This window comes from Myxine glutinosa, chromosome 3 (assembly GCF_964187855.1).
Source record: "Myxine glutinosa chromosome 3, kmMyxGlut1.1, whole genome shotgun sequence".
In the NCBI taxonomy this organism is placed as follows: Eukaryota; Metazoa; Chordata; class Myxini; order Myxiniformes; family Myxinidae; genus Myxine; species Myxine glutinosa.
In genome coordinates this window covers 109,785,785-109,799,117 of record NC_136263.1, presented here as the reverse complement: position 1 = coordinate 109,799,117, position 13,333 = coordinate 109,785,785, and the positions used below count along the sequence as shown (strand labels likewise).

General features: G+C 41.5%; 1 protein-coding gene across 14 annotated transcripts in view; it reads left to right on the top strand.

Moving 5' to 3' along the window:
- Nucleotides 1-4,088, top strand: part of SYT1 (synaptotagmin 1) — a 730,486-nt gene extending 726,398 nt beyond the window's left edge. For all 14 annotated transcript variants that reach the window (XM_078774459.1, XM_078774453.1, XM_078774463.1 and 11 more), the window contains 2 exons: nt 924-1,057; nt 1,444-4,088. In XM_078774459.1, coding sequence (XP_078630585.1) covers nt 924-1,057; nt 1,444-1,650 — 341 coding nt within the window. In that variant the 3' untranslated portion in view covers nt 1,651-4,088. The remainder of the gene's footprint in view (nt 1-923; nt 1,058-1,443) is intronic.
- The last annotated feature ends 9,245 nt before the right edge of the window (nt 4,089-13,333 follow it).

Sequence of the window (13,333 nt, the reverse complement as noted above, 5' to 3'; positions counted from 1 at the left end):
CGAGTGTGGAGGAGATTGGGGGGGGAGAGGGGGAGGGTTGGAGTAACGTAGCCCATGAGTGAAGCCAAAGGTAGGAGATGGGGTAGATGCCTGAACCATGTTACCTTGGAAAGGGGGAAAGCAGATGATTATGATGTTAAAGGAAGCTGGGGATAAGTCATTAATTTTGACATTTCTGCATACTTAATATATCGATGCCCCCACCGCTTAATTTATCAAGGAGAATGTCTTGAGACAAGAAGGTTAGGCAAACTGCTTTTCTCTAACTTTGAGTCATATATTATGATAGGAAATGTCTGCACCACCTAGTGGAACCATCTGCGGTTACATAGAGCCTCTTACTGACAAACATTGCTTATCAATAATAAATCACAAAATAAACAAATAGAGAAGCTGTTATGAGCCCTCTAATGTATAATTGCATGATTTTTTTTAGTCATTTTGGTGTGTTATTAACGTCAAGCAATTACTCATTTTTCAACATATCGTTGTTTGCAGTCATTTCATAGTCACTTATGGTACACTTACACTGAGGCTGGAGGACTTGAGCCGGGCCTGCGAATCCTTCATCCTGTGTTTGCCCCTCAATCCGATCGTTATCAATGTCACAGTATTTGGTGATGGAATTGTGTAATGTCAGACATCCAAGACATAGCAGGACACTTTATGGACACAATGATTGCTGCATTCGCTGGGACAAAAGATTATTTAGTTACACACGACCTCCTTCTAGCTTTATGTGTTTTCTCTATTGGATTATACCTACTTTTCAAGTTGCTCACACTGTAGTATTGATCCTGTCAACTTGATTTATAGTCTGTGAAAGACATTTGCTCTGAATATCGCTCTCTTGTTCGTCACACACATTGCGTTTCCATCTTTATCCTGCATTTTTCCCCATCTCCTAATCCCATCTTCCCTAGATCCTTATGTGAAGATCCACCTCATGCAAAATGGTAAACGACTAAAGAAAAAGAAGACCACCATCAAGAAGAATACCTTGAACCCCTATTATAACGAGTCCTTCAGCTTTGAGGTGCTCTTTGAGCAGATCCAGGTATGTTACCTGATTGGTCTCTGTGCAAGTGCTGCTGATGGGCAAAGATAAAAATTTACTTAAACTCCTTCATTACGTTTACTTCAAGCTTCTCAGTGACTTTGACTCTTCTACGACCTTGAATCCTTCATTATCTTGTAATTTTGTGACTGCGTGCTACCTTTCAATTCACTCTCTCGATGTAGATAATGAGTACAATAATGATGCTTGAACGAATCATTATCATGCCAAAATTATCAGACTTCTCACAGCTCCACATCTCATCATCCACAATCTTACCTAATTGTCATTCACATCCCACTTTGTTTCCTTCATTCACCAAACTCGGTCGTCAATACATCTGACTCACTTCCTGCATCTGTCCTTGCTATTTCTCACCGATACAGAAGGTGCAAGTTGTGATTACGGTTCTGGACTATGACAAGCTGGGTAAGAATGAAGCGATTGGGAAGTTGTTCGTTGGCTGTAGTAGCACCGGCACGGAGCTGCGGCATTGGAGCGACATGCTTGCCAATCCTCGTCGGCCCATTGCTCAGTGGCACTCACTCAAGCCAGAAGAAGAGGTAGATTCCAGCCTTGGATCCAAGAAGTAAAGTGTGATTCATTCTTTCCCTTGGCGGTTCTCTACTTGGTCAACGTTGAATCCTCTTCCTCCTCTTTCTTGTCCTACAACAAGCACTGGCACCTTTCCAAGCAGCCCCTTGTGCCCTGGTTTACCATATCACTTCCCTTCTGTGTTTCTATTGTCACACGACTTCCTGTCCTTGGCTGCCCACCTCACTTCTTGTCTGTGGCCACCATCTTTCCCCTGCATGCCGTTTCCCTCACGTGTTTTTGTGATGGCTCTTTGCTCTTCCCATTTCTCTTTCCTGGAAGTGGAATTTGCTTTCCCTCTAATTCTCCTTTTCTCTTTTCCCACCTTTCACACCCTCTGTTGTTCACTCCCACAAAAATGCTGTTTGTGACCCCTTGCTACCCCTCGCATGTGGCCTGGGCCCTGTGCTGACAGCTGGCCTGTGTCTGTAGATAAATCCTCCGGTCTGTTTCTTCCCATGTATATAATTTATCTTGTGTGAAGCCATTTTGCTTAAGTGTTACATTTTAAAACAAAGGAAAGAAAGACAATATGAGTAATATTAAAGGGCCTCCATGTTATACCTTTGGCAGTGTGGCCACATCCAACCATGTAACAATAATAATATCATTAATAATGACAATAATACTTGTATTTCAAGATACGATTGGGCTGTTAGTGCTGTAGATAGAGCATGAGATTATACCCAGCCCAACAGAGAGAAGCATAGAGCAGATGTCTATTGCTCTGTATGTCATGTGTGTTTGTCCCGAGTTGTCTGAATTCCTTTAAAAGGTATTTCCAATACACAGAGCAATTTAGACCACTATGTATAAGTAATATTGTCCATGTGAAAGCATCTGTCTGGAGGTTTGTCTAAGTTTGTGTGTGCTTGCCTGATGTGTTTTTGAGCACCCTATTTAGCTATATTTGCTTGCTACCTGTCTTGCAGCATCTGTGGCCCTATGATCCTTCTTCTTTATTTTATTTTTTTAAATCCCACTTCTGACACCTTTTTCAATTTCGAGCTCACATCTGAAAGCGTGCCCATCATTCCTTGTTATGCTGTTATATTATAGTTACGGTAACTTCTATTTATTTGGTTTTTAATTCTTTAATCCCTGCTTTTTATATGGTATGCTCGGATCACACCAGCCAAACAAGCAGTATCCACTTGCCACATTATTAACAGGTCTACAAATATGTCTTCAGATGAACTGTAGAGCCTGTTTCTATCATTTAATTTTCCTCATATCCCTTTATCTGTAAAAAAAAAAAAAAAAGTACCATCTCTGAGGTCCTCAATGTCCGCCAATTTATTTTGGTGTATCGTCTGTGCCAGGTTAATTTTTTTTGTGAATTGCAAGGCTTTTGTGCTGCTGATGAAAGCAGCAACTTTGCTCTTTGTTAAATGCCCATTGCCTATTTACGTGCAAAAAGAATGACTCGTTACTGCAATACGGAGTCATGCGTCTGTATGTGCAAGTTTGTGACCATTGAGTGTTGCATGTAATCGGGCCGATGTGGCTTGCCTCCATCAACCGTTCCATGGGTCAGAGACCGAATAATCTCTATACCTTCGAGCATGCCGCGAAGAGTCCTTCAGAGAAATCCGGCTGTTTTGGTCTTCTAAGTTTCCCGTATGTGGTGGAGGACACTGGTGAGGGGAGAAGTTGACACATCAGGTATCTGCAGTGATTGTCCTGGCTACCGGCTTCGAGTCTGCGCCCGTTTCAATCACACATAAGCCATCAATCGGTCGCACTTGAAGCAAGGTAAGCCTCGCATGAGCTTTGAATAGGGCTACTGCCTACCCTAGCCGGACAAAAATTAACAAAACTTTTTTCCCCCCTCTTCTGTCTGATGAGAACGAATGTCCAAACGATTTCTATTTCACCCCTCTATTCTCTACAGTTTGTGTTGACAGTCTGTCTTCTCTGCCCGTTGCATTCTGCCAGACCCTGGTGTACGCGTACGTGCACGCGTGTCTGTATGTGCGTCTGTGTGTGTTTGTATGTGTTTGTATGTGTTTGTATGTGTGTGTCTGTGCTGTACACGGTCCCTCAACGTCCTAGCTCTGACTGTTGGCGTCTTGCATTAAAGTGGCTTTGTTTCTCACTTAAAGCAGATGTCGTTTGTTTGTCTTCCTCGATCCGAATGCCGGGATTATGCTCCGCAAGTTGTTATATCAGTGCACACTCGGGCATCAAGCAGCCACATATGCGTTTGCCTTGTGAGCGATGGAAGGCCATACTTAGCTGGCTGCCTGTTTGAATCCCGTGTGCATTGAAGGGAAAGTCCTCGCAACAAAAGGTTCATTATGCAAAAATTGGAGGTTGCACTGCACGTGAATAAAACAGCAAGAAAAAAAGGAAAAGGCACTTTGTATTTATAATATTGACAATTTAGTATATTGATGTTTCAAGGAAATGTTTAAATAAAATGTATGACTGATAATGTACCAGTAAGCAGTTCTTATAAGCAAGATCAATTGTACCAGCTCATGCACTTGCAATCACTGCCCCTGGTAAATCTACTGCCCCTGGTAGATCCATTTAAGGACATTTGGAAAAATTCTGAGACTGCTGATTGAAAATTTGAATATTCAATTACCTCCAGGCTAATGTTTTAATGTGTTGAAGTACAACATGAAATTCGTTTTGCCTATTTCTGTTTTGAATGCAATTCAAATGGGATCCTTTTTGTGACCTTTTTGGGGATCGAGGCCTGAAAATGATTCTTCTTCTTCTTTAAAGGCCACAATTGTTCTGGACACATGCCTGGCCAGACCTGACGTTTGACTAAGGTTAGGGCAGGAATTTGTCATTTGCCCAGGGTGCCCGCCTACTCTTCGCGAAGGACACAGTGGATCTTTTACGTCCATTACCACACACATCGATGAACCACCCAACTCTGTGAAACACCAGGATGGCAATTTATAGGTGGGATGGGATTCAAACCCATGCTGGACAACTTAGAGGTGAGTGTACATACCTCTAGGCCACATGAGGCCTGAAAATGGTGAAATACAAAGTTAAACACATCTTCACTTCTCACATTTACAGACTTGCTGTGTTTCATTCTGCTTCACTGGAAGAAAGTGAAGTTAAAACCACAAGATCATGGTGATTCCTTGAGCAGAATTTATCAGGTCCATGGTATTTTATTAGGAACGAACAACCCCATTTTGTAAAGTGAACAAAATTTAATTGTTTTTTTTTTAACCTTTGGAAACTTTCAAAAAACATTTGGTGACTCACATATAATCAGACCTACAAAGACAAGTGGTGTCCTCCACAGAAATGTTTAAGAATATCGACCATCGCATTTGTCCATTGATTGGCTCAGCCAGGTAAACATCTGATCTCGGATGTCACCAGTTTTTAATGTCGAGTGCATGGCAAAATGAAATCGAATCCATAACACCGGTCACCACCACAAAGTGTGACGTGTTCACATACAGTCTTGTCTTTTTTATGACTGTTGAAATTATACAAGAGGGGATGAAATTGAAAAGTAGATTATAGGTAAAATAAGGAACTGTTCTACCTTGTGCAGGCCATTGTCTATCTGTGCCCTGACAGGTAGAACAATCAACAGGACTTTGAATGAGGTATGCTAACCGCCCCGGGAAGCAAGGAAAAGCTGACGTTTCGGGCATTCACCCTTCCTCCTTTGTTCCAATTAATGTACCGTATATATCTGCTGATGAAATCAAAATTCCACTTCCCCCAATCTATAACTGGTTTGATTTGTTTCTTCTTCCATATGAGATTTTTGGCTTCATAATGAATTTGAAAATACTGATTGGTCGCGGGGACTGTTGATAAAACGAAAAACAGAAAAGAATGGATAATTACTGTATTTTAGAACCATTGACAGACACAAGTCACAAAAGAAGAAGAGCACCATGGATGGACATGGGATCGGACAGCATGTGCCAGTCAGCAGACCTTTTGAAAGATTGTAGGGGAAGAGCATACGGTAACTGCACTGGGTTAGAAATGCACTCAAAGTGGTAAAAGAACAGTGAAGCAGTGGAGATGAACAGACAACCTGAATCTGGAAAACAAAATGGCGAGGGGGGTTACCCGATAAACACGTTCTACTTGGGGACTAGGGTGTATCTACATATGTATCTATGAAATGACAGAGAATGCAAGGAGCAGGCAGGATGAGGCCTGAATGAATGGATGCAAAAAAAGGTCTATAAGCCGCCAACTTGCCTAGAATTGAAATGTAACAAATCCTGCACTCTGATTCATGGCGACAGATGCGAACCATCAAGTTCTAGTCCTTGGACTCCAGTGTACAGTAATTCCACGCTTAACATGGTAGATGCGTTACTGAAAAGTACTGTTTTAGGCAAAATCACGTTGTGCAAAAATAATTTTCCAATGTATTTTTGGGGGTTTTTTTGGACACAGACCGCAGGCAGGTTGGTGGTCTTTCTGTCTTCTACCGACTCATCTCTGGCCTAGCTCCCCCAGCTCTGTCTGTGCTCTGTCCACCAAATACTCCTACAGGACGCACAAGATCTGCCTGCAACCCTCTTCTGGTGAAACTGCCAAAATCAAGACTCTCTATTCACCTTCACTCTTTCAATCCTCTTTATTCCTGCCTCTGGAACAAACTCCCTCACTCCCACTCCTCTCTCCAGGTCTTTAAAACAGCTGTTCTCACTATCTCTTATCTTCCCCAATCCAAAACCTTGATCTTTTCTACCCCCGTTAACTCACCCCAGATCCACTTTTTTGAAATACCGACTTCTTTCCTGGAAGTCCGAGTGTGTCCATGTGTTTTATACCTCTCCCACTCCCGTGCCTCCTCCCCCAAAGCCCTCTCCCTCCCACAGATTTCCTTATGTCCCTGCTCCCAAATATTGTACTTGTGTGCTTCCCCCTCTCTCCCCATCTTGTCTACCGCTCCCTTTATTATGTCTTATGTGTCCGTTTTGTTTTTTTGTCATTAATGTTAGCTCTTACACGAGCCTCGATCTTGTATTAAAAAAAATAAATTTAAAGACCTGTGGAAGACTGGAAGAGCTAGAACACAGAACGGATCACGACGCAACAAAATAAAACTTAACAGCAGAAAGAGAAGGGAAAATTTCCAACAGGAGGGCCCAAGGGGAAAATAGACAGAGATGGATAACGAGGGATGTGTGTAAGGATGAGGGGTAGTTGGGAATGCAGGTGGGATAAGAATAAGATGCACAAAGAAGCTAATTATCAGGAAGGAAAAACTGGAAATTTGGGAAGGGGTGGTTCGATGTGGTAAAGATTATGGTTTTTGATTGGGGACGATCTGAAATGGTGGTGAACAGCTGTCTTGAAGTCCTGGAGGGTGGAACGAGATTGAAGAGAATGTGGAAGTTGGTTCCACAGGTGGAAAAAGAGGAATGAATGAGTGAGTGAAGATGAGCATTGATCCTGCATTTAGGTACTTTTACCAGAAGAGGGTTGGTGGTAGATCATGTGCGCCCCGCTAAAACATAGTGAGGGGGATGGAGGGAGGACCAAGCACGCAAAGGCCAGAGGTTGCAGGATCAGCAAGGAGGCGGAATAAGAAGACAGAGATGCTATCGTCCTGTCTGTGATGGCGAAGTGATCGGCCCATAGGCTTAGTATTGTCAGGAGAGATTCAGATGTTCTTGAAGGCCTGGTTTCCACTGCATCAAGCTGAGCAATATGTGAGGGAAGGGAGCCTGCCCAGAGGGGAGAGCACTACTCCATCAAACTGTGGATACTGAGTGTATGACCATCTTGTGATTATATCAAGGTCTGAAGAGAGGTAAGAGGCTGCAGCCAGCCTGTCTGAAGGATGAGGGATGTCACGACAGAGGGTAAAGTCAGGCAAATAGATAAAGAGGATTTTTCCACAGAGTCAGAGAGATTGTTGATGAAGAATAGGACGGGACGCAGATCATTGCCGTGGGGAACTTTAGCCTTAACAGGGAGAGGAGACGAAAGGATTCCATTGAGCCACAAGTTTACTATGAGAGCAGAGGAAGTCAGTCATCCAACAGTGGAGTTGGCATTGGATGCCGAAGGCAGAGAGTTTGGAAAGAAAGGCAGGAGCTCCATATTGAACGCTCGAGATATGTCTAGAGAGACTGCCCTGCTCTCATTTCTAACATTGAAGACCTCAATCCATTGACGGGAGAGCAGAAGGAGCATGTCCAGTGTAGAGTGACCTGGTCTGAATCCGACTTGATGATTTGAGTTAAGGTCGTTAGAGAAAACAAAAAAAAACAGTCCCTGACAGTTTGCCTGAGTGAACTAAAAAAACTCGCAGGGCGCTTTGGCTGTTCTCTGAGAATTGCTGGAGAGATTTTGACCTTCACAAGCACATGAACAGATGAACCAATTGAAGTTTGTCTTCACCAAGTTCAGAAGGGAAGATTTGCCATTTGAAGAAATCCAGGTCTGAAAGTTTACATATTGAGTCAATCCCATGGAATCACAGAAATCCTTTACTGAAATGCCATGGCTTGTGAGAGAGGTACCATCATCGAGGCAATTGGCATGGTAACAATTGAAATCACCACATATGAAGAAGAGAGAGTTGGGATGAGTGGTTAAAGGTTGGACCATGGTGTCAGAGAGATGTAGATGGCGTCAGTCATCACTGTTTGGAGGATGGCACAAAACACAGGCAAACATGAGGTGGGAGCAGATGGGAAGTCGCAGCCTGAGGTACTCTTGGGGTTTGGGATGTGTAGGAGCAGTGTGATACTGCCTCCGGGACAGAGTTCAGGTTGATCAAATCAGAGGAGACAGTATAGACAGGGAGAGACACGAAGGAGTTAGAGACATGTTGTGGGAGGAAGGCTTCTGCTAAACAGGTGATGCCCGGTGTATCAGCAGTGGCCTGGATTGAGAGATCTGTGAGGTTGGAGTAAAGGCCTCAGTTGTATGAGGTCCACACAGTTTGGGACCGGGGGAGGAGTAACTGCTGATAAGGTGCAGCAATGTGAAAAGGAGCAAGAAGTGGGAGCAGGTTGTGGGGAAGCTAGAGGGGTGTGGGGCCAGGGCAAAGCTGGAAGGGTGCGGGTGGGGGCGAAGCTGGGAGGCACATGGTGGGGGAAAGCCTGGATAGTATGAGCGAGGAGGGTGCCGGGAAATCCATGAGGGGAGGTGTGAGGGAGAAACCATGAGGGGGAGGGGCGGGACGCCGAGAGGCAGAGCAGGACGAGGGGGAATCTGAGAGGAGACGTGATGAGAGAGGAGCTGAGAGGGAGTGGGACAATGGAAAATCAGAGAAGGGGTGGGACAAGGGGGAAGCAGATGGGAGAATGGGGAAAAAAATGTAAAAGTTCTGACTGTATGTTCGTGTTTCTACAAGTGTCAGTTTATGATCGAGGAACAACTTAATTTCAATTGAATATTATATTTTGAACACAAATTGGAACACGACTTGGAAAGGAAAGCTGTAGGGTAGCAATACTTTGGCTTTGAATTTGTCAGACCTCACATGTGCAGAAGAAGAAGATAAGTTTAAGCGGTGAAGCTGCTTCAATATTAGGCTATGTCCTTCCTTCCACCGGTCCGTCAGAAAAGTGAAGATGAAGAACCGTTGTAACCATCCGTGTTCAATTACAAAGGGTAATTCAAATGGATTATATGGAGTTAGAAAGGGTAATTCTAATGGGTTATAAGGGCAATTCTGGATGGTTATAAAGCTAAAGTGTTCTAAAGGGTAATTCCAATGGGTTTCAAATGGTTCTAAACGGTTACAAAGGGTAATTCTAATGGGTTCCAAAGGCTAATTATAATGGGATCTAAAGGGTAATTCTAGATGGTTCTAGGGCGTTCTAAAGGGCAATTCCAATGGGTTCTAAATGGTTATAAAGGGTAATTATAAAGGGTAATTCTACAAGGTAATTCTAAAAGGTAATTCTAAAGTGTTCAAAAAGGTAATTATGATTGGTGCTAAAAGGTAATTCTAATGGGTTCTAAAGGGTAATTTAGATGGTTATAAAGGGTAATTCTAGATGGTTCTAATGGGATCTAAAGGGTAATTCCAATGGGTTCTAAATGGTTATAAATGGTAATTCTAAAGGGTAATTCTAAAGTGTTCAAAAAGGTAATTATGATTGGTGCTAAAAGGTCATTCCAATGGGTTCTAAAGGACAATTTAGATGGTTCTAAAGGGTAATTCCAATGGGATCTAAAGGGGTATAAAGGGTAATTATAATGGGTTTTAAAAGGTAATTCTAAAGTGTTCAAAAAGGTAATTATAATGTAAAAATGTAAAAGGTAAAGGCTAATTCTAAATGCGGTAATTATAAAGCTAATTATAATTGTAATTCTAAAGGGTAATTCTTATGAATGAATGATCGTTTTAAGGCCATTTTCCCCGCTAGAGCAGGGGTTAGCTTTGCGGGCCCCATGACAATCATGGCTCCCTGTTTGAGGCAATGTTTTTATGGCCGGATGCCCTTCCTGGCACCAACCCTGAGTCGCCTCTTACGATGTGCAGGGATACGATGTACCTATTCTAAACCGGGGTACACACCGGGATCATGCATCCCAGCAAGCTGGTACTCAATGTTCTGACCTCGGAAGGATGACAGGCTGAGTCAACCCCCTGGTGTTAATTTAGCGATCGACCGGGATTGGAACCCAGGATCCTCGGATCCCAAGCCGGCACCCTAACCGCTAAGCCAACACCAGGCTCCAAAAGGGTAATTCCTCTGAAGGGTAAATCCTCTAAAGGGTAATTCTTATGGATAATTATAATGCGTGTTTCTATAGGATAATTCTAAAGGCTAATTCTAATGGGTAATTCTAAAGGGTAATTCTAATGGGTAATTCTAATGGCTAATTCTAATGGCTAATTCTAATACGTAATTCTAATACGTAATTCTAATGTGTAATTCTAATGTGTAATTCTAATGTGTAATTCTAATGGATAATTCTAATGCGTAATTCTAATGCCTAATTCTAATGCGGAATTCTAATGGATAATTATAAAGGGTAATTATAATGCAAATTCTAATGCCTAATTCTAATGCATAATTCTAATGCGTAATTCTAATGGGTAATTCTAATGGTTCATTCTAATACGTAATTCTAATGTGTAATTCTAATGTGTAATTCTAATGTGTAATTCTAATGGATAATTCTAATGCGTAATTCTAATGCAAATTCTAATGCCTAATTCTAATGCCTAATTCTAATGCCTAATTCTAATGCCTAATTCTAATGGATAATTCTAATGCCTAATTATAATGCCTAATTCTAATGCATAATTCCAATGCGTAATTCTAATGGATAATTCTAATGTGTAATTCTAATGCGTAATTCTAATGCCCAATTCTAATGTGTAATTCTAATGCGGAATTCTAATGGATAATTATAAAGGGTAATTATAATGCAAATTCTAATGCCTAATTCTAATGCATAATTCTAATGCGTAATTCTAATGGGTAATTCTAATGGTTCATTCTAATACGTAATTCTAAAGGCTAAATATAATGGGTTTCAAATGGTTCTAAACGGTTATAAAGGGTAATTCTAAAAGGCAATTATAATGGGTTCTAAAGGATAATTCTCAAGGATAATGCTAATGGGTTTCAAAGGATAATTCTAAAGGATAATGCTAATGGGTTCCAAAGGATAATTCTAAAGGATAATGCTAATGGGTTCCAAAGGATAATTCTAAAGCCAAAGGTAATTCTAATGGGGTATAAAGGGTATTTATTAAGCACTCTAATGGGTAAGGGTTTGGTGAACAGCAGATGGTATGGCTGGATGGAGAGAGTGGCACCTCAAGAGGAGAGAGTGGTTCAGAATTCTCTGTAATTGGAATACCATGCCATGGAAGGACCTATTAAACTGCTCTACATACCTTAACATGGCATGCATTTAAAACATGGGAATTATTCCTGATTCTGTGTAGTTAATTCGCCTTATCAACTCAGGAGATCATGATGATCATTTTGGTTTATTACACGCCATATCAGAGCGCTCCATTATATCTCCACAAAAAACATCCCCCCCCCCCCCCCCCCCCTACACACAAACACACACACACACACACACACGTGCCTCGTCCATTTACAATAGATACATGTCGACATTCAATAATGCACCGCAGTTTGTAATTTGTCTTTCCTCTATTCTCCAATATTCACCAAAACAATACAGAAACCGTAGAGCTATTACTATAAAATAAAATTAATATTAAAATAGGAATGTAATGACTGTAGATTAATTTGACATCTCAGTGTGAGTACATTTTATTGGTCTCGATAAACAACACACTCTAGCTCTAACTCGGAAAAAATGAGGTCACTATTAAGGTAGAAATGTTTTTATCTGTTAGCCCTAATGTTCGCGCTGTTGCATCATTCTTGCTTTTACTATTGAAGAAATTAGTAACTTTTTGAAAACTTTCATGTAATTTCTTCTCTGCTTTTAATTTTTTTCGTTTTTCTGCCCCATTTGAATAATTGTGGTTCCTTGCTTCTGGCTAGCTTGGCCTAGTTAGGCTGTAAAATAACGTCAGCTACAATGATGACGTGTGTGCGTACTTTTTGAAAAAAAATACAACCGACGAATAGCACTAGCTAGATTGATCACGTGTCGTCGTGTGGGCTGACGTCATTAAAAATTCAACATCTGGAACTTGGTGTTGGAATTTTTTGCTATCGGAGAAAAATGAAATGCAGTAGATGAAAACACTATCAGATTTTTACGGCGTAGCCCATAGGGCAAAGCCGTCTAGAACAGTGTTTGTCTGTCCATATGTATGTATGTCCCCTCAAACGTATACCAATCAGAGCTGAGGATCTGGTCACATGACAGGGTGATGTAATTACGTCTGATGTCATTATGGCGTACAACTGTTGACTCCACACTGTGGCATTTTGATTCCAATGTCGTTCAGGCCGAACATATCGTCGTACCTGTCATAAATCACATTCGCCATGCTCTACCTTTACGATTTCATTCAGTGTGAAACACAAACAAACCGATTGTTAAAATGACAATCAAATATCGAAAGCATCGGCGTTAGGGATCTTCCAACGACAAAGTGCGTATCGGCCTTTGTCTTCATGCCGCACCTTCAGGCCGCTTCGGACAAATTAGCCCAGGTTTCTTAATACAGTAGTGTTGTTTTCGTAATAATGGTAATGGCGTTAATACTAATAATATAGTAAATATAATGGTAACACTGCAATCCCTTTGTCATTATTGCAAAGTTTCTAGATTGAAGCGGTGTATGGTTCATGAATCAATAAGTGGTGTACGGTACAAATAACGCGGAAGTAAGGAATTAGCCTCGTTTTTTTAGGTTAATATCATTTTCATAAAAATGATAACATAAAGTTAATATTATAGTAAATCTAATCATAACACTAATCCCTTCGTAGTGACTGCAAAGTTACTGGAGGTGAAAATATATCATCTTCAGTATATTAAAGTAGCGGCAGTTTTGTGTCCGACCGTTGCGCAACATCATTACGTCTATGATGTCGTTACGACGGCTGACTCCACCAACTGACATTTTAATTTACTCATTCACCCGCTCACTACGAGAGCGGCAGGAAAGGTCACTCCTCTTTGGGGTATATAGATTACAGTTGATCTCTGGTCGGGTCTCAAGACCATTGGGTGTCTTCATTTACCAAGTTTCTTGTGGAGAGATCGCCATTTGTTTGAAGCATTCGAACAAGCACTCCATTCAAAACC